The sequence below is a fragment of the Centroberyx affinis genome, unplaced genomic scaffold, assembly GCF_046629955.1.
Source record: "Centroberyx affinis isolate AG114_WGS23_722 - 3 ecotype Tasmania unplaced genomic scaffold, CSIRO-AGI_Caff_v1 ptg004842l_1, whole genome shotgun sequence".
NCBI lineage: Eukaryota > Metazoa > Chordata > Actinopteri > Beryciformes > Berycidae > Centroberyx > Centroberyx affinis.
In genome coordinates, this window is record NW_027282365.1 from 47,511 (window position 1) to 72,500 (window position 24,990).

General features: G+C 40.6%; 2 protein-coding genes across 3 annotated transcripts in view; both read left to right on the forward strand.

Annotated features, from left to right (window-relative positions):
* LOC139666160 (NACHT, LRR and PYD domains-containing protein 3-like) overlaps nucleotides 1–24,990 on the forward strand; it is a 50,341-nt gene that overhangs the window by 4,272 nt on the left and 21,079 nt on the right. The gene's annotated exons all lie outside the window — the stretch shown is intronic.
* Nucleotides 321–15,668, forward strand: LOC139666161 (NACHT, LRR and PYD domains-containing protein 3-like). The gene is made up of 9 exons (XM_071545286.1): nucleotides 321–335; nucleotides 721–727; nucleotides 1,120–1,150; nucleotides 3,993–5,864; nucleotides 5,974–6,147; nucleotides 12,240–12,413; nucleotides 13,022–13,195; nucleotides 13,399–13,445; nucleotides 14,914–15,668. The coding sequence occupies exons 1-9, from the start codon at nucleotides 321–323 to the stop codon at nucleotides 15,441–15,443; spliced, it is 3,024 nt and encodes a 1,007-aa protein (XP_071401387.1). The 3' UTR covers nucleotides 15,444–15,668.

Below are 24,990 nucleotides of genomic sequence, written 5' to 3' on the forward strand. Positions count from 1 at the left end.
TCTGAGGAAGAAGAGGCGTTGCTGACATTTTGAGAAGATGTTTTGGGTATTTCTCTTGAAGATGAGTTTGTGATGGATGGTGGTGCTGAGGTATTTGTATTCCTCAACACGCTCTGTGGTCTGGTTAGTTACCACCAGTGCTGCGATGGAAGGCTGATCTGATTTATTCCAGGGGGCAGAAAAGAACGACATGGGAGGCATCAGGGAAGGGAAACTGTACTGATTGGAAATAACACGTTACAGACTTTAGCTGAGTCAGTGCTGCTACCAGATGAGTCGATATAAATAAGATTATTCTGATGAAGTTTGACTGAACGATGATGAATAGTGGTGTGGTGAGGGAGGGACAGTCTCAGTCTGATACACTATGCTGTCTGAGCTATCAGACTCCACACCCTCACTAGATGATGCAGTAGAAGCTGTTCAGTTTCTCTGACATGGCGACACACTCATCTGCCCTAAAGCCGGATTAGCTTGGCTTGACCTTCCTGGAAGAGCTTCTCCACCTTCTCCCTGTTCACTTTCTCAGCCTGTTTTATCTGTTTTTTCACTTCTGCTCTGCTGTTATTCTGCATTCAGACAGTAGATGTGTGAAGAGAGGCAGGCTGCCTTTTGAGTCTCTGTGTTTATTTTGAGTTTTATGTTATGCAGATGTCAGGAAAACAGCAAAAAGGCAAGTCTCATTGTGTTGTGATTGTATCACAGTTTATTGATCCCCAGGGTTCAGGTACAGGGTAATGCTGCTGACGTTAGCTGTTGGTATCATTTTGAGTGTATGGATGTAATTTGACCTTAATTTGAATGTTCACTTCCTTCAGTCCTTCAGTATTTATGTAAATACTGACCCAATTTCCCCTCGGGGATCAATAAAGTATTTCTGATTCTGATTCTGAAGAGTGAATGAAAGATGAATAGGAGCTGTTGGCTGGTTGGCTAGTGTTAAATTCAAGCCCTTTTAAAGTCTCTCTCTCTCTCTCTCTCTCTCTCTCTCTCTCTCTCTCTCTCTCTCTCTCTCTCTCTCTCTCTCTCTCTCTCTCTCTCTCTCTCTCTCTCTCTCTCTCTCTCTCTCTCTCTCTCTCTCTCTCTCTCTCTCTCTCACTCACTCACTCACTCACTCAGTGGATGTCGGGGAGACTTCAGAGAACAGAGGATCTTCCTCCAGTCAACCACAGTCTGCTCCTCTTCCTCACCTTCCCACTGACAGCAGTCAGACTGAAGGTAAAGCTATTCTCTGGCTCGTCCTGGCTGCCATGTTGGTCTTGTCACTGCCCATTTAGTGTGGCTGTTAAAATGATGAAGGATTTATAAACGATAGAGAATGGCTGGCAAAGCTCTCTCTCAACTTATTGGGTTCTGGGGATTTCAGCCCACCACTGGAGTGATCGGTCAAATCACGAGATAGACTTGAAGCTCCAGTTAATAAACTTTATTAGGTGTAACTGTGAGTGTGGTTTCTGTAAAAAGGGGAAAACATAAAACAAGGAATTATTATAAACTACTGTCATGGACTGACTAACAGTTGTCTGAGGCAATTTACAGCCATACCCAGTAGATCCACTAGGTGGCACTTTAAGGTCACCAATGGCATCAGATTCTAATACAGTAATTACAACCAGCATACTGACAACCAAACAGTGCACAACTAACAGCCAATAAGAAGGCAGTAACTCAGTTACTATGCATACTTAACTTAAAATGCAGAAACACCAAAAGGTAGGCAAAAACTGTGCCTATGGCACTTGGTCATAGTTAGAAAGAGCACACTGGCATATTGTGTATTTTGTTGTATAGTTGCTAGCCATACGATTATCAGTTGCAGGGAGTATTAAATAGCTAAACACAAGAACTGGGTCACATACAGTAATGTTTGCATTGCTTACACACACATTAGCAACTAAGCAACTAAGCAACTAAGTCGACTCTTAATTGCCAGTACTAATTAACATGAACGTGACGGTCGGAGAAAGTAAATTGTCCACATTTAGCTAAGAGGTAATATTATGATCTGAGAACAGCAACAATCATATTGATATATTAACCTACATACAGTTTGTGTTCAGTACTTACAATCCCATGGACGCACACTAAGAGGTAAGCACACCACAATCAGAACTCAACATTGGAAGTGGTGGTCTGGAAAACTACAACCAATTAAGGGGAATATACCATTCCAGAAAAGGGGGGGTTGAACAGTCCAAGTGGGATTGGTCTTTTTAACAATTTACTTATAATGTTTCTTTTACTTAGCTTAGTTTCTTTTACTCACAGCTCCTGGAGCCGTATTCACAAACACTCTGAGAATCTTCTCAGAGTCTTAACCTCGCCTAAAACTTCCTAGCAAGGAGTTCTATCTTAGGAGTGATTTAGGAAAGTTCTCAGAGCGACTCTGAGCGAGGAATGGACAAGAACTTTTATCTTAGTGAGGAGATGTGGATGCCTCTGTTGCTAGGTATGATGCTCTCTTTTAGACGCTGTCATTGGTCCATCAGGACAAATCCAGTCATTCAGAATGCACACAAGGAATCACAAGTGATAATCACACAATTTAGTCTATAAAAGTATGATTTACTTATACTGTCAAAAATGAAAATCCCTGTTTAATCAATAGTTAGAGCAACCTAATGATTTTGACAAAATGTAGCCTAACTTTTTAGTACTTGCACGGTCCTCACTGATGTGTGATGTCTTTATTTGGGTGGATGCAGTAATGTTATTATGACTTTACCAGTTCAATGTTAAGATTTGGTGAAAATGGCTCAAGACTTAGTAGTATTAGTACTGATGATTTATGGACTATATTGTCAAGCCTATACGAATAGGGTTGTTGAACAAGAGTAGATTGCCGATGATGCAGACGTCTGTCCCATCAGTGAACCGACAACACCGGGGAAACCCGCTGCATCCATGAATGCAGTTTTGTTGGCTGGCAAGGTGCGCACGTCCAGTGGGAATGAAATAAACTGAATCACAACATGAGGCTGCAAAGTTTGTGTGATTATTCTGCTGATGGAGGGTTGTAGACCTAAATCATCACTGCTGCACTGTTGCATTTTGCTTGTTACCAGATATCTTATTGGTGTGATAACTTTCATAATAGTAATAGTATTAATGGCATTATAGTGTTACTTTCTTGAGTGGGAGATGTGAGCACATCTCTAATGAGATCAGCAACAAACATCATCCTGCAGGATCTAACCTGTAGCTTTATTATCTCACTGTCATTCAGTGTTTGGAGAACATTTCTCCTCCTCTGTGTCATTTTCTCCTCTGCTTAAGAAACTCCTCAGCTCCTGAAAGTCCTCCTCTCTACTCTGAACAGTTTTTCACCTAAGCAGCTCTCTTAAGGGCTACGATGCTTCTTGAATAGCTTTTATCTTTACTAGGATTTAATCTTATTTTAATTCTAAGAGTAATAATTCTAAGAATTTTCTTAGATTTTCACCATTAGGAACAACTCTTAGTACTAGGAAGCTTTGTGAATACGGCTCCTGAAGTACTGATTCATCTGAGTAACAGGTGCAGAATGGGGTTTGTGACCTGAGGGTCGGCTGTTCAAATCCTTGAACTAGAAGATCTTGCATGAGAAAGTGAATCAGTAATGCTCTCCACTTCCTTTAAAAACTGTTATCAAGATGCCCTTGAGCAAGGCACTGAACCCCCAGCTGCTCCAGTGGAGCTGCTCAGTAGAAGACTGTGGTTGTACTGGGAAGCTGACAGGTGTAAATGTGTAAATGTGTGATTGTGAAGCTGAAGTCAAAGAGCATGTATCCTCATCAAAACTTTTCTCTGTAAAATAGAGAGTTAAAAAATGTTGTGAATGAAAGCAACCCACAGTTAATTAGCTGCTACACTTCTAATGAAATATCTGAATACAAGAATATTATTCACATTCTGCTCTTTCTGATATCACAACCTGTCTGTTCCACTAAGGTTTGTTATTCTTAGAGCACCAACTTTTAGCAAAAAAAAATGGATGTTACTTTGTTCTACACAGATTTGCTGGTGAGAACAACAGAGCCTCCACAACTCATCACATGGCACCAAGAAAAGGTCCAATCTAACCTCCAGGACAAGTTTATGTGTGCACAAGAAGGATGGTTAGAGAGGAAGGATCAGGAACTTCTGGGTGATATCTACACAAAGCTCTACATCACATACGGAGGTGACATACACATCAACAGGCAGCATGAAGTCATGCAAATTGAGATGGCAAGAAAGACACCAGGAGCAGAGGAATCAATCAAACCCAGCGACATCTTCAAACACCCTTCTGGAAAACACAGATCCATAAGAACAGTGCTGACCAATGGGGTCGCAGGAATCGGCAAAACGTTCCTTGTGCACAAGTTCATCCTGGACTGGACTGAAGAGAGAGCCAATCAAGATGTTCATCTCATATTCCCCTTCACCTTCCGCGAGCTGAATCTACTGAAGGGAGAAAGGTTTCGTTTTGCAGAACTAATTCACGAATGTATCTGGGAAACCAAAGACATCAAGGAGGAGGCTCTTAATGAAATCTTTACAGAACTACAGGAGTCAGGAAACAAAAACTATGACAAGAGTAAATTCAAACTTCTGTTTGTGTTTGACGGTCTGGATGAGAGCCGCCTTCAACTAGACTTCACTGCCAATGAAAAGTGCTCCATTGATGTGACAGAGTCAACCAGAGTAGAAGTACTGCTGACAAACCTCATCAAGGGGAAACTACTTCCCTCTGCTCGCCTCTGGATAACCACACGACCTGCAGCAGCCAATCAGATCCCTGGAGACTTTGTTGACATGGTGACAGAGGTGAGAGGCTTCACTGACCCACAGAAGGAGGAGTACTTCGGGAAGAAATTCAGTGATGAGGAGCAGGCCAGAAGAATCATCTCCCACATCAAGATGTCACGAAGCCTCCACATCATGTGCCACATCCCTGTCTTCTGTTGGGTCACTGCTACAGTTCTCAAGGATCTGTTGAAAACCAGTGAGAGAGAAGAAGACCTGCCCAAGACCCTGACAGAGATGTACACAAAGTTCCTGGTGTTTCAGATCAATCAGACCAAAGAGAAGTATGGCACAGAAAACTGCATACAGTACATTCAGTCACTTGCACAACTGGCTTTTCATCAGTTGGAGAAAGGCAACCAGATCTTCTATGAGAAGGATCTAAAAAAGAGTGGCATTCATTTCAGTGAAGCCTCAGTGTACTCAGGAGTGTTCACACAGATCTTTAAAGAGCAGGACCGTCCAAAGAAGGACAAAGACAAGAACAAGATGTTCAGCTTTGTCCATCTGAGCATTCAGGAGTTTCTGGCTGCTGTTCATGTGGTCCTGTCACTCATAAACAGCAACAAGAATGTAATGTCCATGCCACAACTGACTTTCAAAAAACTGCAGATGTTTTTCAGTAAAACATCTACAACAAAGGTCCACCGGATTGCTATTGACAAGGCCTTACAGAGTCCAAATGGACACCTGGACTTGTTCCTCCGCTTCCTCCTGGGTCTTTCACTGGAGACCAATCAGGATCTCCTAGAAGACCTGCTGACACAGACAGGAAGTAGCTCACAGACCAATCAGGAAACAGTCCAGTACTTAAAGAAGAAGATCAGGAAGAATCCATCTCCAGAGAGAAGCATCAATCTGTTCCACTGTCTGAATGAGCTGAATGACCATTCTCTAGTGGAGGAGATCCAACAGTACCTGAGATCAGGAAGTCTCTCTACAGTCGAACTCTCCCCTGCTCAGTGGTCGGCTCTGGTCTTCATCTTACTGTCATCAGAAGAAGAGCTGGATGTGTTTGACCTGAAGAAATACTCTGCTTCAGAGGAGGCTCTTCTGAGGCTGCTGCCAGTGGTCAAAGCCTCCAATAAAGCTCTGTAGGTGAAAAGATAACTGGATATATTAACTTTATTAAAATGTGATGTGAGTACAAAATGGAAAACATTTTAAAGTTGTTGTTTGTCTTCATCACTAATTCTCCTTCAGGCTGAGTGTCTGTCAGCTGTCAGAGAGAAGCTGTGAAGCTCTGGCCTCAGTTCTCAGCTCCCTGTCCTCTAGTCTGAGAGAGCTGGACCTGAGTAACAACGACCTGCAGGATTCAGGAGTGAAGCTGCTCTCTGCTGGACTGGGGAGTCCACACTGTAGACTGGAAACTCTCAGGTCAGGATTCCTGAATGTGCAATGTTAAGCACTGAAAGTTTTTCAAGTCAAGTCTGATTTATTTCTACAGGCGTTTGATCACACAGCATGTCACTAAAGACTTTACAGATAACGAGCCTACCTAGATCTAATAATCAACAGTCAATCACAAAACAAAGTGATGCAATACATTATGCAACAAAATAAAACACAAGGAAACAAAACAGCATGTTGGAGACACAGAACAGGTCGACCTAACCTACATAACAATGGAAGGGCCAATACCAGACAGACAGAGAGTGTAATGATGCAGACAGACCAACAGGCTGCGCTACACTGGGTTCCTAATGTCCGGTTCCTATATTAATGATGTCTGAACTAAAGTAAGAGAATAATACTGTCGGTCCTGAACTGGACTGGCTGGGGTTGGCTGAATGGCAGTAAGAACAGAGAGGTTTTGAGTCTGGGTTTGAAGATTTCCAAAGAATTAGCTTCTCTAATCAGAAGAGGAAGTTGATTCCAGAGATAAGGAGTTCGGTAGGAAAACTCTCTGCTGCCTGCCGGTCTCTTCTTGATTCTCAGGACAGTAAGGTAACCAGCGTCCTGCGATCAGAGAGAACGAGGGGAACATGAGGGACAATGAGGTCGGATAAACATGATGGCATAAGTAGGGTTGTCACGATACTAGAATTTCTAACTTTGATACAATACCCAGGAAAATATCGATATGCGATACCATTTTCGATACCACAGGGGAAAAAAAATAATTTTCAATCTTATTTAAAAAAATATTGTTAAAATATAATTTTAACATGAAAACAATATTTTAAAGTTGTCTGAGATCAAACAACACATTTTTGATTGACAGGTGTTGATCGCCGTCACATGCACAAGCATGTGAAACATCATATTGCCTCCTGGCCTCTGCAGCATAGACTGTAAGCAACTAAGCAAAAAACACAGACTCAGACACCCAAACTAGTCCCTTAATATCCGACAACACAGGGGGAAATCCCGGAGCAAACGAGACAGATGGACGGACAGACAGATTAAAAGAGAGAAAGAATGTACTAAGTGAACAGAAAAAATAGAATACATTAAGATGTTAAAAGGCCTTTTTATAAAAACGTGTTTAAAAGAGATTTAAAAGAAGAAACTGTATTGGCTAACCTAAGACCCTCAGGCAGGCTATTCCAAAGCCTCGGTGCTCTGATAGTAAAAGCTCGATCACCTTTGTGACCAACCTGGACCTCGGTACCACCAGTGAGGCCGCCTCTGAGGATCTCAGGTTACACTGTGGCACATATGGGGTTAGGAGCTCAGAAATGTAGCTGGGAGCCAGACCGTGTAGGGCCTTAAAGGTTATCAATAAAATCTTAAAATCAATTCTAAAACTGACAGGAAGCCAGTGAAGTGCAGCTAAATTCGGTGTGACATGTTCATATCTTTTTGAACCAGTAATCAGCCTTGCAGCAGCATTTTGTCACTAACTGTGTCATGATTTCCCTGAACTCAAGTACAGTGGTAGAATTTGGACGTTTCATAAAGATATCATGAAGTCTTATTACACTGTCAAATGCTCTTATGACAGTGTCATGAGTGTTTTCCCTGACCTCGGATGAAGGTAAGATGCATTCACAGTTTTTTTCAGTTGATTTGACACATTTCTCCAAACTAAGGTTCCTGCTCTCAAAACTCTCTCAGGTCAATATTCCTGAATCTGCAAAGGGAGACTCTGCAGGTTTTACATCAGGACTCCAGAACCATTTTACATTGGCATTTTCAATTTCACTGAACATAACGTTTTGGATTTTACAGAATGTGTTTTGTCCTGATCCAAATTCATACACAGCCATGAACCTGGAGGACTGAGAGAAGATCCTCCATGCTTTGATCTCATGTCATTTATATTACTGCACCTCTCTCTTCCTGTCTCAGTCAAGATTCAATGTCACATCTCCAGCTTATTCAGAATAGAGCAGCTAGGACTTTAACTAGTGTGAAGCAGAGATCATATATCCCAGATTTAGCATATTTCCACTGTTTACCTGCTGATGAAGAATTCATATTAAGATTTCACAGAGTTTGACTAGTTTTGGCTCTGAGTTACACTGCAGAACTCTTAGTTCTGTCTGAGCTGGAGAGCAAGCTGAGATCTTCAGGTCCTTCTGACTGACACTCAGTCTAAAGACTAAAGGTGAAAACACTTTTGCCATCAGGGCTTCTAGACTGTGGAATGCTTTCCTGAGGAACTTGGACAGGTAAATTCACTCTCATCTTTTAAAACACTTTAAATCTGCCTCATATATCTTGCCATTCTTCTTAATGGCTTTCTGTAAAGCATAACATAGTAGAGCTGAACAATTAACCGAAACAAACAAGATGTAATATGAACTTCTGCAATTTCCAAATCACAGAGGCTGCAAAAACCCCACAAGCCCATGGGTGTGATCAATTGTGCATGTACTATATAAAAATTCACCAAAATTAAACCATTTATGATATTTAAATTCTGTAAAAAGCACATTTCTCTGGAGAACTGCATTTTCCAAGGCGGCCTTGAATGCTTCTTGTACCGCTCTCGGTAACGTCAGTTGAATAAACCAAAGCTAAGCTTCAAATGCTGAATTTTCATCAGAAAACACCTGATTATACGCCTCATAACCATTTAGGCAAGGCAAGGCAAGGCAAGGCAAATTTATTTATATAGCACATTTCATACCCAAAGGCAACCCAAGGTGCTTTACAGAGAACACATGCAAAAGCACAAGAAACAAATGATAAAAACATTAAAAGCGAGCAAGCAAAAGGACACAGAATAAAAACAATAAAAGCAAACAGGCAAATGCCCACAGATTAAAAAAAAAAAAAAAAATAGTAGTATAAAAGAAAATCAATTAAAAGCAATGGTAAACAGGTAGGTCTTTAGCTTAGATTTAAAAGTAGTCAGCATTGGCTCAAGTCTCAGCTCCACTGGCAATTTGTTCCACATTTGAGCAGCATGGAAGCTAAAGGCAGCTTCACCATGTTTTGTTTTTACTCTGGGAACAGTCAGTAATCCAGAGCCAACCGACCTAAGAGGTCTGCAAGGTTCGTATTGGGTCAGGAGATCTGATAGGTATCTTGGACCTAAACCGTTCAATGATTTATGGACAAGTAATAGAATTTTGAAATTGATTCTGTGGGAAACAGGTAGCCAATGTAGTGCTCTGAGAACTGGAGTTATATGCTGGTATTTTTTGGTCCTTGATACAACCCTGGCAGCCGCATTTTGGATGAGCTGAAGCTGTCTGATTGCTGTCTTAGACAGACCTGTAAACAGTCCGTTGCAGTAGTCCAGCCTGCTAGAGATAAAAGCATGCACAAGTTTCTCTAGGTCAGGTTTAGACATCAAGTCTCTGATCCTTACAATGTTTTTAAGGTGATAAAAGGCTGATTTAGTTATTGATTTAATGTGACTACTGAAATTTAAGTCTGAATCCAGGATAACACCGAGGTTTCTAGCTTGATTTTTGCTCTTAAAGGACAGACTATTTAGGTGAGCAGAGACTCTAAGTCTTTCTTCTTTGGCCCCAAAAACAATGACTTCAGTTTTTTCTTCATTTAACTGGAGAAAATTTTGGAACATCCAGCTACTAATTTGTTTAATGCATTGTCCCAGGGAGTCTATTGAACTGTACTCGTTAGGTGACACGGCTATATATATTTGCGTATCATCTGCATACATGTGATATGAAACCATACAATTTTGAATAATATCAGCTAATGGGAGTATGTAGAGATTGAATAACAGAGGTCCGAGAATTGACCCTTGTGGAACTCCACACGTTGTTGGGAGACGCTCTGACGTACAGCTACCGATTGATACAAAATAGTCTCGGTCCTGAAGGTAGGACTTGAACCAATTTAGGACCATGTTAGATAGACCAAACCAGTGTTCAAGTCTGTCTATTAATATATTGTGATCAACCGTATCAAATGCAGCAGTAAGGTCCAGTAACACGAGGACAGAGACTTTACCAGAATCTATGTTGATATTAATGTCATTCAGAACCTTGATAAGAGCAGTCTCGGTACTGTGGTGGGGCCTAAAGCCAGACTGGAAAATGTCAAGGTAGTTATTTACTGCCAGAAAGTTGCTGAGTTGTCTAAAGACAACTTTCTCAATGATTTTACTGATAAATGGCAGGTTTGATATAGGCCTGTAGTGGTTAAGTACAGATGCATCCAGATTAGCTTTTTTTAAATGTGGCTTGATTACTGCAGTTTTCAGGGCTTTGGGGAAGACCCCTGAAAGCAGTGAACTGTTAACTATCTGTAATACATCTGTTGCCAGGTAACTAAAAACTTTTTTAAAAAACACTGAAGGCAGCGGATCAAGGCAGCACGTGGAGGGTTTGAGATGTAAAACAATTTCTTCAAGAGATGTGAGGTTTATGACATTAAAATGAGTCATCTTTACCAGATTAGTTCTAGTAGATTGCTGAGGCGTGTTATATAACGTAAGTGAGGAAGCACTGATAGTTTGCCTAATCTTTTGGATTTTTTCTGTGAAAAAATAAGCAAAGTCATTACATGACTTTGTAGAGTTGAATTCGGGAGGCATTGGTACTCGTGGGTTGGTGAGTTTATCCACAGTGGCAAACAGTTTAGTTTTCCGCCATTTACGCTCAGATTTTCGACACATTCTTTTTTGGATTTTGGCCTGAGGGGCGTTCCTCCATGGTGCCTTTTGCTTACCAGAAGAGACTTTGACTCTAACTGGCGCAATTTCATCGATGACGTTTAAGATTTTAGAATTAAAATTGTCCAGAAGATCCTCGACTGACGTTGACAGAGAGGGGGGTATCGTGGAGATTGCCTGAGAGAATGCTATGCTGCTGTATTCACTGATATAACGTTTTTTGACTGTTTTGGACCTAGTGCGAGTGTCCACTACGACAGTCATATCAAACAGAACACAGAAATGATCCGATAAGGCAGCATCAAGGACCATGACATTGGAGATATCAAGACCTTTGGAGATAACCAGGTCCAGTATATGGCCTTTGTTGTGAGTAGGCTCTTTTACATGCTAAGAGTTCAAAGATTTCAAAGATAAAGGAAAGTTCTTGGGCATTCCTATCATTTGGATTGTCAGCATGAATATTAAAATCACCAGTAATAATTACACGGTCAAAGTCAGTTACAATAATGGACATCAATTCTGCAAACTCATCAAAAAATTTAGCTGAATATTTTGGTGGCCTATAGATATTTAACAGGATAGTTTTAGCACTCCTATTTAGTATAACTAAATAGTAAAAAATAAATCGTTTATCCCAGCAAGATGCTTTAAAAAAGATAAAATTCTACACATTCTGAGGGAAGTGAGGTAATTCGAATGTTTCCGGTGACGTCTTCAGTCACGTGACCAAAATTCACTGAACTTCGGCAGAAAGAAGAGAACTTCTGCCAAGTCTATCCTCAGTCACTAATAATCGAGCACAAGGGGCAAAATAGACAGAAAAACACACAGAATATATTTGATAAGCTATAAAATAAATGTAATATGGCTCAAAGCACCACACCTTGGAGCCAGTGGCTGCTTAGCCCCGTTGGGACTGGTGAAAACCTTTAATCAGACTCAAACTCAGTAAATCCTGCACACTGGCATCTATTCTTTTTTTATAAAATCACTTTTATTTAAACAACTTTAAAGTTCTAAAATACATATGAAAAGAAAAACTTGTGATGATATGAATCGCAGTCTAATCGCAATTTTCTGTCAAATAATGACAATTATATTTTTTGTCAATATCGTTCAGCCCTATAACATAGCATAGACCATTTGGTGGATGTATTGATCCAAATCACCTTGCAGCTCCATGTGTGAATACAGTTTTAACATGGGTGAACCCAGTGGGAATCAAACCAGCATCTCTGGCATTGTTAGTGCTGTACTCAGTTCAATGAACTACAGCACCATGCAAACAACACTGTGAACTCTGCTTTTAGATAAGGGAAACACCAATCAACATTATTAACAGTAATTATTTGAAAGAAAAATCACAGACAACACTGACATTAAAATATGAGAGAATAATATTTTCATATCTTTTCTTGTCCTTCAGGCTGAGTGACTGTCAGCTGTCAGAGAGAATCTGTGAAGCTCTGGCCTCAGTTCTCAGCTCCCAGTCCTCTAGTCTGAGAGAGCTGGACCTGAGTAACAATGACCTGCAGGATTCAGGAGTGAAGCTGCTCTCTGCTGGACTGGGGAGTCCACACTGCAGACTGGAGACTCTCAGGTCAGAATTCCTCGACCTGGTCAACACATGACCATTTAAATCCTGCTTTACTTACAGAGTAACATCAGTGAATAGATTCCTAACCTGTGGAGGATTTTCTCTGCTCTTATGATTGTGGTAACAACCTTTCACTCTACTTTCTGTCCCCTATGAACTGTTTTCTGCTTTCTATCAGGATATTTCATTATTTTCCTCCTTGCTGTCTCTGTTGTTGAGACCTAAAATACCAAAAAGGATTTCTAAGATTCTGCAGCAAACTGATCCAAGAACTGCCAAACTGACCAAATGAAAGCACAAAGCAGATCACTGGAGCAACAGTTTGGAGTGGTGACCGCTGCAGTTTTTACTAAAATTAAATCACATTATCACACCTAACATCAGAGCAGATAGTGATTATCTAACATGAATCTTGTTTTAAACAGGAAGTTTACACTGAGAGCTTGGCTCTCTTTTCCAGAAAACACTTGTGTAGAAAAACAGGAAAAAATAATTCTCAGTAATAAACAATAAATAAACTGTACATCAATAGAAGAAAACGTAAAACTTAACTGTGTGTGTGTGTGTGTGTGTGTGTATGTGTGTGTGTGTGTGTGTGTGTGTGTGTGCAGGCTGTCACGCTGTCTGCTCACAGAGGAAGGCTGTGCTTCTCTGGCCTCAGCTCTGAGCTCCAACCCCTCCCATCTGAGAGAGCTGGACCTGAGCTACAATCATCTAGGAGCCTCAGGAGTGAAGCTGCTCTCTGCTGGACTGGAGGATCCACACTGGAGACTGGACTCTCTCAGGTATGGAGAGGCAACGTCCGCTAGAAGGCTGAGAGTCACACACATTTTCTCTGTCACACTGAGAAGATGAGGAATATTGATTAATGTCTAACAGCAGTTCTGACTGATGCTGTATGGAAACTCATTCATATTGAAGGTTATTAAATGTCCATGTTTCCATCATCAAAGAGAATCTGCTGGTCTGACTTTGTTTATTCCCCCAGTGTGGACCATGGTGGAGAGCAGAGATTGAAACCAGGTGTGAGGAAATGTAAGTGTGTATTTAGTTTGATTCATGAAAACAAAGCAACACACATTCAACTATTTAGATAGAAAGTCCATTCACACAGCAGTATGTGACGTCCATTCATTCACATCCTACTGTGGATGAAGGTGATGACATCATGTGGGACTAAAAAGCTTCATGTGAAAATTCTTAACGAGGCAAAAAAATATTTAACCTTGATGACAAAAAATAATTTTTCCCAGGTATATGGCACCATAAGAACTAGTAATGGTAAAAAAAAATGAAATTTACATACATTTTTTAATGAATTAATATTGTGGAAAAAATGCCAAAAAAGAGGGTTAACGTGGCTTAATGAGCTCATATCAAAATGAAAATCTCTGAACACTAACACTTCACTAGAGCCCAAAAACGATGTCTAGAAAAAATAGGGAAACATTAAAAAAAAAATCTTCAAATCATAAATCATACATCATGTATCAGCAGGAGATACTGTGGTGAAAGTTTGAAGTTAAAAATAAATCAGTAACATGGTCAGAAACTATGACAAGATCCCCAGTGGAAAATGAAAATGATTGAGCTTAATGTGGTTTAATGACCTAAAAGAAAAGTGTAATGAAATAAAATGTATTCCAAGTGGACTGAAATAAAGAAGTTTATGAACTAACAAGAAATATTTTTGAAAACTCATCAAAGTACAAATAAATAGGGCTTAATGTGGCTTAATGACCTGAAGTCGAAATAGAAAAATTCACCTTTAAATCATGCATCAGTAGAATAGAAGAAAATACTGAGATGAAATTTTCAAGTTAAAGGAAAATAAAAAAGGTGGTCAAAAAAACTAAGACTATATCACAAGTGAAAGTGAAGAGAAACACTGAGCATGATGAGGCTTTATGTGTCTGAATGAGCTAAAACTGATGAAGACCAATCGCAGATGAAGGGGAAACCTCATCCTAATACTTACTACCATAATAAGAAACCACTGGGCTGGAACCAGAAACACTGCTCTGTCACATTAAGGCCTTCTGGCCTAAACTCATGATTTGATTTTTTAAAATATTTATTGTCACTTCATCAACTTCTTCTTCTTCTCATAACAAGGTCTTATGACCAAGTACACTTTCAGGTCATTAAGCCTATTAAAAAAGTTGTGAAATATTTATCTCTTTATTTATAGGTACTTATGTATGTATGTGTATGTATCTATATTATAATTATTGTTATGTATTTAGTTATTAATTTGTAACCCATTCATATTATCATTAGTCTCTTTTCATCATATTTTCCTAATTGTTAAACCTTATGTAAGCCACATCAGAGGTTGGTTGCCTCTTCTTGTAATTTAAATCAATAAATGAATATATAATTATTCACAAAAATGTAACGGTTCAATAATTAACAGTCAACAACAATAAATCAACAAATAATAAACACAACAGGTGTATTAGATGATAATCTGCTGCTGTATTGAGTCTTGTTCTCTCATCAGATGCCTGTGAACTCACACTGGACCCAAACACAGCACACAGAAAGATCTTCCTGTCTGAAGACAACAGAAAGGTGACAAAGATGAGAGAGGAGCAGCCATATCCTGATCACCCAGAGAGATTTGACTACTGGAAACAGCTGCTGTGTAGAAATGGTCTGACTGGTCGCTGTTACTGGGAGGTCGAGAGGAAAGGATGGGTTCGTGTAGGAATGACTTACAGAGGAATCAGTAGGAGAGGAGAGGGTGATGACTGCAGACTTGGAGGGAATGAAAAGTCCTGGAGTCTGGAATGCTTTGGTAACAGTTACTCTGTCTGGCACAATAACAGAGACACAGCCATACCTTCCCTCTCCCCCTCTGTCTCTGACAGAGTAGCAGTGTATCTGGACTGGCCTGCTGGCTCTCTGTCCTTCTACAGAGTTTCCTCTGACACACTGATCCACATCCACACCTTCCACTCCACATTCACTGAACCACTCTATCCTGGGTTTGGGTCTGTGTCTGGTTCCTCAGTGTCTCTTGTCAGATAGAGGAGGGAGAGAGAAACACTCACACTGCTGACCAAAGACAGCTGCTGAGATGATAGTTCACTCTGTACAGGATCACACACACACACACACACACACACACACACACACTTCCATCTTAATGTGAGCATATTAATGTTTGTATTTCCATATAGATTTATGAGTCGTTTTACTGTAAAGAACACATGAATCAATCACTACATTTTAAAATGTAATTGTTTTCGTAAATAAACCAATATAATTCTCTGTTGTTGTCTATGTTGTGAGTCATGACTTCTCATAATGAAGGAAAATATAATCTGTCAACTGATTTACTTTGCTGACACTCAAGTTCACATATTTATTCTAAACATGAAGAATTATGAAGAAAAAACAAATCTATAGATCTGTCATCATGCCTACTCCACTCACACTGTGTGTGTGTGTGTGTGTGTGTGTGTGTTTGTGTGTGTGTGTGTGTCTTTGTCCCCCCAACATTGATTGACAGGACTATTGACAGGCCATTTTTGGGCTGTAAAAGGTTTCTGGAGTAAAATTGACCGTATTTTGAGAGAGGATAGGTGAAGAAAGATCCAAAATGTGGTTTAAAGGGGGAATCATATGAAAATTATATGATTATGACTTAAAAAATTAGAAACTCTTCCTTGTCCCATGTGAATCCAGGATGGCTGCTCCTGGAGCTCTGTAGCTGCTGTTTAATGAAATGCTGCCCTCTGCTGGTCAAAGGAGAAAATACACATTACATTTCTACTGGGACAGAGTAGGTAGTATGGGCAGAAGTTAGTGCCAGCAGAGACTGAAGAATTTTTGATGCTTGAATTCAATCATGGTATATGCAAAAATTAAAACTGAATTGCAGTTTTGAAATTTGAATTTCTGTTGTCAAAACTGAAACTGAATGGTTTGAATTTTAATTTGGTCATTGTTGCTTTCAACTTTCAACTGTTATTTGAGGTAAAAATTCAACCCTCAATTCAATAATGCGATGTGTGTACCTTTGTTTCAATTATTTTATTTAAGTGCAGTACACTTTTGCTTTTTGCATTTGAGCTGACACCACAGAAAAGGAAAGAGAGATGTGCATTTTTCCTTTTTGCTTTAGTTTGTCAATCCAGAAAAGTAAACAGGACAGGCTCTGACATCCGGACAGGACGGATCAGTTTCAGAGTAAAAGCCTTAGTGTTTCCGGTCTGAACCAAGTTGTTCAACAGTGAGTGAATCTTTCTTCTGCCCAAACAGAGCATGGCAGAGACGAGGGGGCGATGAAACTCGTCAGCCTGTAGATTTGAATAAGAAACAGTATGAAGGTTTTTAAGCTTCACAGCTCGCTCTCTAATGTAAACTAGCTAACGTTAGCCTAGAAAGGAAACAAGCTAGTGGCCGTTACATTATGACCAGACATCAAGGCAGCAAGCCAAGAAAAACAAGCTGGAATAGATTAAGATGAAGACAACGATGGCTTTGACTTGAATCATATTAACCAACACTGAATTAATTACACTGAAGCTCCATATAGTGATGTCATCATTTGTAGGACATTTCAGATTAATTCCATTGTGTTGATGGTAGAGTCAATAAAAATATTTATCTTGTTTTCACTTTTCTCAGAGGAGGATGACATGAGGATGACATGGCAAGTCACTGAGTGGAAACCACAGCTGAGCAAGTCAAAGTCAGCAGGAGAAACCAGGGAACAGCAAGTTGTTTCAACAGTAATGTAAAGTAGATTTTACTGTTATAGAATGTTCTAGTCTTTGTCTGCAGAGACCTGCCAGTTAAAACATTGAGTCGTGACCTGGCTTTGTGTGGTGGGACTGTCTTTTTGTTGTTTATAAGAAATATTATCCTGACATCAATATATATATAGCTAATATGTTCATAGTCCTAAATAATACAAATGAATAGGGTGCATTTACTGAAGGCTGTCCATGGTACTGTCTGAGCTGTTTTTAAACTTGACTGTATTCCTGAAGTATGGATTTATTTATTTAATTAAACTGATAAAATGTTTCTTTGACATATAAGTGTAGAGCTGGAGCGTATGCAGATTCAATAAATTAAAAGTCTCTGGCAAATGTGCAGCATGGGATCCACATGACCTGGAAGTCTCTAATATTTCCTGTTTCCTGTTATTGTTTTTATTCATACTTAATACTTTTTATTTGGCCTAGCCTATTTGATTTAGTTTAGTTATTTGTAGCATTTCCTCCTACTTTTCTAATGTTATATTGGCCAATGAAGCGCGTGGTTCTTCTCATCTACATGCACGCTCTCAGTGATTGAGTCTACACGGTTCTCATTGGTTGAAAGACACTCTGTTGTCCACTTGCAGGAGAGCAGGCTGCCCTCTAGTGGTACTGGGTAAACATTACATCATACACAACTCTCCTAAGTGTATTCATAGTATTCTGTTCCATCAGCACACGGCCATCTTGGTAGGAAAATAACAGGTGATTGTAATAAATTAACAGGTGATTCCAATCAAATAACAAACACAGCCAATGAGCTGTGTGTATTGTAAAGCGGCGTATTGGTAGGAAATGCATGTGACATCATGGGAATACTATGACTACAGGGGCTCGTTCAATCTAAATACGGTGCGCACCGTTTTGCTCCGGTTTCCGGGTTGAAAGTCATGTTTCCTCTAAACCGTGTGAAACGCTTTGAAGTACGTTGTCTCTCGTCTGGTGGGTGTGTCAGAGCTGTTAGCCAATCAGCAGCGACGTGTATATAAACCCCGCCCTATTAAAAAGGCAGTGAACACAATGGATCAACAGAAGTCCTTTACTAATGTGTCTGCTGCAGCTGGTGTCTGCAACAACTGAACTGACTAGAAGACATGTTTGTATCTTTTGCTGTATGAACCATGTGGAGTGACACTTTCATAAACTTTTCTACTCCACTCTACTCCTCTAAATGGTAAATATTACAATATCATATCACAACAACATTGATCAGCAATAATGATAGGCCTAATACTCATAATAAAATAATTAGCTCATATATATCCTAACGCAGTCTGAAGGTAAGAAGTGGATTATCCTTCACCTGAAATGTTTGCCTTTTCATCCTGAAATGCAAATGAGGCGAATGTTGGATCACTATAATGAGGAAGCACAGTTTCCACAAACCCTTCAGTCCATTGGGATGTTTCTGCTGTTCTGGACGGAAAGAGCAGTGACTGTAACATCAAGCGTGTGTTGTAGTATTAAACACATATCTAAAGAACACAAAGAATGTCCTCCTCAGCTGCCGTAGTTGCAACACTTCCTACAGAATAATCGTGCAAAAAAGATTTGTGTCTCCTCATCGGTTTGCATCCTCAGGATGAGACTGAAAAATGCACAGATGCAGATCTGTGACTCAGTAAAGGTTTTGTTCTTGTGAGACACAACAGTGTGCATTTGTGGATAAACATTCACACGTGTGAATTTTGTTTGCAGTTGACGAAGATTTAATTTTCATTTCACAAAACTTTATTCACATTTGTGACTCTTAGAAAACACATGTAGCCTAAATAGTATTTGCACTATATTCACACCACAGACAGCTCAGCACATGAAAGGTAGAATTTACGAAAGTAAAGTTGGCGGGGGGGGGGCGGGACTCATGAGATATGATGAACTTATGACCCCCATGCGACACACACACACACACACACACACACACACACACACACACACATATCTCACATACACAATGTCACATGACTTGTGGTTGGCTAAGTGAAGTCAGTCGGCACAGTTGGCCACTGGATGCTTATTGGATAAGATCAATATGGGTAATACTGGCTCTATTGATAAGTTCTAGTAGCAGCAGCAGCATATTGCTGTAACATGATTGGCCAGCAGAGGTCGCTGTTTGTCATGTTGTGTAGTGTTGTGACTGAACGGGCCGCTGCTGTCTGTCAGCTTCAGTGGGCTCGCCTTAAATGATAAATGGCAATGTTGAATGATAGAAAGTGGTGATAAATTATGAAAATGGATGTTTTTATCAAATCACCATTTGATTTATGATTTAAATTACTTCCCAGTTTGTCACTCAATTTTTCAATTCACACGCATTTTCGTCAAATTACTAACAATTTATCACAACATTTTTAAATTCACATGCATGTTCATCACTCTTGTTTTCAATTCACAAGCATTTTCATCGCATCTATTTTTATGATAAATTTTTGTTACTTCCACCCCTCATAGACCACCTGCCCTTTCAGCCTCAGGGGTTGGAAGAGGGGTTTAGGGGGAGCAGACGTTTGCCTCCCCCCACAACACTGCGTATTTGAAAAGTGTTATCGCTCTACCCTGCATCTCTCCACCCTGCATCTCTCTCTGCACTACATCTTTATTTTTATTTTATTTATTTATTTGTTTATTTTGTCAGGGACCATGTACAAAAACATTAATCTCAGTTAATGAAAAGAGATGCTTTGCAACAGATTTAGGTTTTAACACACACACCTATTATTGCAGACATGCTTTATTAAAATCTGTATTTCTTTACCCTCCATCTCTCGGCCCTGCATCTCTCTCTTCGAATGAGCTTATGATTGGAATGAGCTTTCATAGTTTTTCAACTCTTTCTGCTGAACAGTGAGTATTCAGGTGCTGAGGAAGGCAAACACCATCCTCAGCTGTCATGACCATCCTCTCCTGGCTGAGTTTGAGCTCCTTCCCTCTTAACCCTTCCTCCTTCCCTGAAACTTAACAGGTCAATGAACTCCCTTGTGCCTTATTCCATTTCCCTGCTTAACCGGCTCACAAGGCCATGAAATGTACTTCACTCACTCACTGGACTGTTTTATGAATGATAAATGGTCTTATTTTAGGGATTCTGATGCTTATATGTTTTTATTGGAAATCTCAGTACAGTTAACTAATGAATATTCACACCTGTAAGCATCAAATACACATCTTGAATGATTTAATCACCATCATCATATACACACAGTCATACAGTTTAACAATACAATGCAATTCCACATAGTCCTTAATCAGAAGCATGTGTCAAAGGACTTTTCTGATCATCAATTAATCATTCATGGGTTAAGGACCACACCATCAATTGACTGTGAGCAGGGTTGGGGAGTAACGGAATACATGTAACGGCGTTATGTATTTAAAATACAAAATATGAGTAACTGTATTCCGTTACAGTTACAGTTTAAATCGGTGGTATTCTGAATACAGTTACTGTCTTTAAAAATAGATTACTTGAAAGGATTACTTTATTTGTTTGTTTGTTTTATTTGCTCTAAAATTCATATGAGGCAGGCATTTCCCACAAACAGATTTAAAAAATGTGCAACAATTTGTGCGCAGCACCACAAGACAATGGCAATGAGGAGGAGGAAACACAGCCAGGACACTCTCAGGAATGAGTTTTTGACATGGAAATGTAAACGTTTTACTTACTAACAGGGGTTAAAGTGGGCCGGAACGATCCGGAACGGCGTTCTGGCACCTTCACAAGTCCATTTTCTCACGCAGTGAAAAACAAATTCATAACATAATGTGCTGACGTGAAAAGAGACACTGACAGCAATTTATTCCCATGCATGCTGCTCAGAGTCTCAGTCAGCGGCTCTTCTGCGTCTCTCCCTCTCCTCTCAGGCAGGATGAGAGTGAGTTGCTATGGTTACGGGGACGCTCTGTGTCTGTCGCTCTGAAACTTTCTCATGATTCCCAATAAAAGGTTTTTTAGGTTAGTATGCCTATGCAAGATCATGAATGTAAGCACCTCAATGCTGAAATCTAGTAATATAACATAATTTAACATTTTTGGTTAACATTATACAGGGTTGCTGTTTCTTGACTTAATCCAAGAGGTTAGGTGGTGTAGAAATGCAGGAAATTTGTTTTAAATTACTATTTTTTTCTTTAATGTCTAATGTGTTTTACTCTACTTGATGCTGCGGTTAACTGATGCTGTGGAAATTAAAGAAAGGGGAAAGGAAAACTGAAGACTTTGTTCTCTGGTGGATGCCATTTTTCTTTAGACAGTATCAGTTGCAGGACAAAACACCACATTTGTGTTTACATAACTTTTCCTCTGAAGACAGTGATGAGGTCATTCCTAAGCAAGTGTGAACTACATTCAGAGGGACCCAGACAAATGGGCTCAGCAAGACGATTTTGAAGTATTCCAAAAGTAATCCAAAGTATTTAGAATACGTTACTTAACTTGAGTAATCTAATGGAATACGTTACAAATTACATTTTAGGGCATGTATTCAGTAATCTGTAGTGGAATACATTTTAAAAGTAACCCTCCCAACACTGACTGTGAATGAGGATGATTATTTAACAGATATGAATAATGAAAGAGAAAACTGCGATGAATGGAGGATGGAGAGGTGAAGGCAAATCATCTGCGGCGTGGGGAAGGTAGAGAGAGAGAGAGGCAGAGAGAGAGAGTGAGAGAAAGAGATTTTTTTGATTTTTAAAAAACCTTTTATTTACAAATAAAAAAATAAATCAATCAGGACATGTTTATCACACACAAACCAAAGGAGAGATCACAGACTCTGAAAGGATTTAAAAAACCTGCAAATACAGAATTGAAGACCAATTCTCCTTCAATCACTGAACAAATGGCTGCAGTGAAACTCCACTGTGAAATAAACTCATCCAAGTTCTTCATTAGTGAAAAGAATCTGAAATCCACTCTGACTCTGGCTTTCACCAGTGCAATGAACAGAGCCAGTAAATCTGCCCCTGAACCAGTTTCAATTTGACTTTTCCTGCTTTTATATATCGATAGTTTAGCTTGTCCCACTACAAAATTTAAAAGTTGCCACTTTTCTGCATCTTTCCTCTTGTACCCAGCGCCAAAGATAAAACCACTTTCAGTCCATTTCTCATTACAGTGTGAGAAAACAGTTTGTAGAGCTTCAAAAAGCACCTGAAGTCTCTCACATTCTATATAACAATGAAAAATTGTCTCTGGCGACTGACAGAAAGGACACTGAACAGATACAGTTGGATTTATTTTTGAAATAAAATTGTTGACTGCCAGCGCTCCCTGCAGGATCCTCCACTGCAGGTCACCTGACCTTTTGTTCAGTGGGGCTTTGTATAGCACCCTCCACACTGGCCTGCAATCATCTGCCACCTTTAACTTTGTTCTCCATACAGTGTCCTTTCTCCCATTCAGCATTCTTCTGTTCAAGGCTACAACACAACACTTGTACAAGACTTTCCCATTCAACATGTAAAGGTCCATTTTAGCAGCCGAATTTGAGACCAGCAAAGGTCCCGTTAGTCCGGTCTGGTCTATTTTGAGACCCGACTCAGGGAAAGGATCTCCATTATCAGGAGTCTCAGTCCCGATGGCGTAGTCCTGCAGCATGTCCAGCTCCTCAGCAGTGAGTCTTTTCATCCAGGCGTTCAGAATGTCCCTGGTATGTCGGCCTGACCTCGAGCCCAGCAGAGAAGTCACCGCTTCCGTGTCGTGAAGCCTCGGGCCTGCAGAGTCCACTATGTGCTTCAGCTTAACAGTTCCAGCTGAGCATAGCCTCCGGGTGAGACCGGGTTTGCTGTCATCCTGAATGTCCAACCTGGCCCCGTGGATTAGAGGCTCCTCCAGGAGCCAAAACAGTGATGCTGTAGGCTCCAGTCTGCACCACTTAAAAAGATTCCAGGCTCTAAACAGTCCTTGATAAAAAGGTGGCAGGTCATGCACACTCTTAAAAACACAGTCTGTTAAGAACAAAGAGGCGTCTAAACCCAAGCCCTGTACCTTCTTTAAAACAGTGCTCATGAGAGGTCTCCACAGCACATCATCAGTCCCTGTGAGGTAACGCTGTATGAACTGTAGTCTAAAAGCTGCTACTCTGCTCTCTAGATGCACTAAACCCTGCCCTCCCTCCTCTTTTGGCAGGTATAGTACACTCTGTGGTACCCAGTGTAGTTTATCCCAAAAAAAGTTCACCAGAATAGACTGCACTTTTTTCAGCAATCCAGCAGGGGGTTCCATACATGCTAGCTTGTGCCAGAGGGTGGAGGCTGCCAAATTATTAATAATTAAAACTCTTCCTCTGTAAGATATTTGTGGCAGCAGCCATCTCCACTTTGTTAATCTCCCCTCCACCTTTTCCACCACTCCCTCCCAGTTTTTCTCAACAGTCTGGTCATCTCCTAAAAACACTCCTAGGTACTTGAACCCGCTCCTCTTCCAAATTAGCCCTCCTGGCAGCTGAGGGAGACCTGCAGACCACTTTCCAACCGCCAAAGCTTCACTTTTTGCCCAATTTACTTTAGCGGCTGAAAGTTCCCCAAATCTTTTTACAATCTTCGCAACCACATTAACATCATCTTGATTTTTAACAATGACAACAATATCGTCTGCGTACGCCGATAAAACAACTTGTGTGTTAAAATCAGGTAAAAACAGACCATCAAGGTAAGAGCGAACATTGTGCAACATGGGTTCAATTGAAAGTGCATAGAGCATACCAGACATTGAGCAGCCTTGTCTTACACCTCTAGATGCTTTGAAAGGTTTACACAAAACACCATTAATTTTCAGTACACTCTCAATATCTTCGTACAGAACCTTAATCTTGGCAATAAGTCCAGGGCTGAGGCCAAACCTTTCTAACACTTTCCAAAGGTATTGGTGCTCAACCCGGTCAAAAGCCTTTTCCTGGTCTAAAGAAACCAGACCAGCATCAAAGCCCAATGAACCAGAGACTTCCAAAACATCCCGAATTAGTGACACATTGTCAACGATGGACCTGCCGGGCACACAGTAGGTCTGGGTCCGGTGGATGACCTGATCCATCACCTTCTTCAGTCTGTTGGACAGCGCTCTGGAGAGCATCTTGTAATCCGCACACAGCAGAGAGACCGGACGCCAGTTCTTTATATCTTGTAGGTCTCCTTTTTTCGGTAACAACGTCAGAACTGCTCTCCTGCAGCTCCGGGGCAAAGACGAGTCATTAAGATATTCGGTGAAGACTTCAGTGACGTCATCACACAGCTCGGTCCAGAATGTCTTGTAGAACTCCGGCGGGAGTCCGTCAATCCCAGGGGCCTTCCCCCCCCGCATGCTCTGCAGCGCTGTAGTCAGCTCCTCTGTGGTCAGAGGACCCCCCAACTCCTCGCCGGTCTCCTCTGAGACTCTGGGCAGCCCACTGCAGAAAGAATCAAACGCCTCTTCGTCCTCATTGTACTCACTGCTGTACAGAAGAGAGTAGAAGTCCGCAGCTCTCTGCCGGATCTTACCGGCCTCCGTCAGCAGCTGTCCTGTAGTGGATCTCAGAGCGTGGATGAACCTGCTCTGCCCGTTCTTCTTTTCCAGGCTGAAGAAAAACTTTGAGGGTGAGTCCATCAGAGCGGCGCTCTGAAAGCGAGACCGGACCAGCGCCCCCTGTGCTTTAGCGCCCAGCAGGTCAGCCAGCAAGGCTTTTTTGGATTTGAGGTCTTCAAAGCGGCCTCGATTTCCTGTGGACTCTGCAGAACTCTGCAGCTCCACTATTTCAATCTCTAGATCTCTCATAGATTTGGTGATGTCGCGAGAGACATTGAGAGTGTACTGTTGACAAAGC

Coding starts and splice junctions, on each gene's coding strand:
- LOC139666161 (XM_071545286.1), top strand. Junction 1,151..3,992: donor GAGACTTCAGAGAACAGAGG/ATCTTCCTCCAG, acceptor TTTGTTCTACAC/AGATTTGCTGGTGAGAACAA. Junction 6,148..12,239: donor TGTAGACTGGAAACTCTCAG/GTCAGGATTCCT, acceptor CTTGTCCTTCAG/GCTGAGTGACTGTCAGCTGT.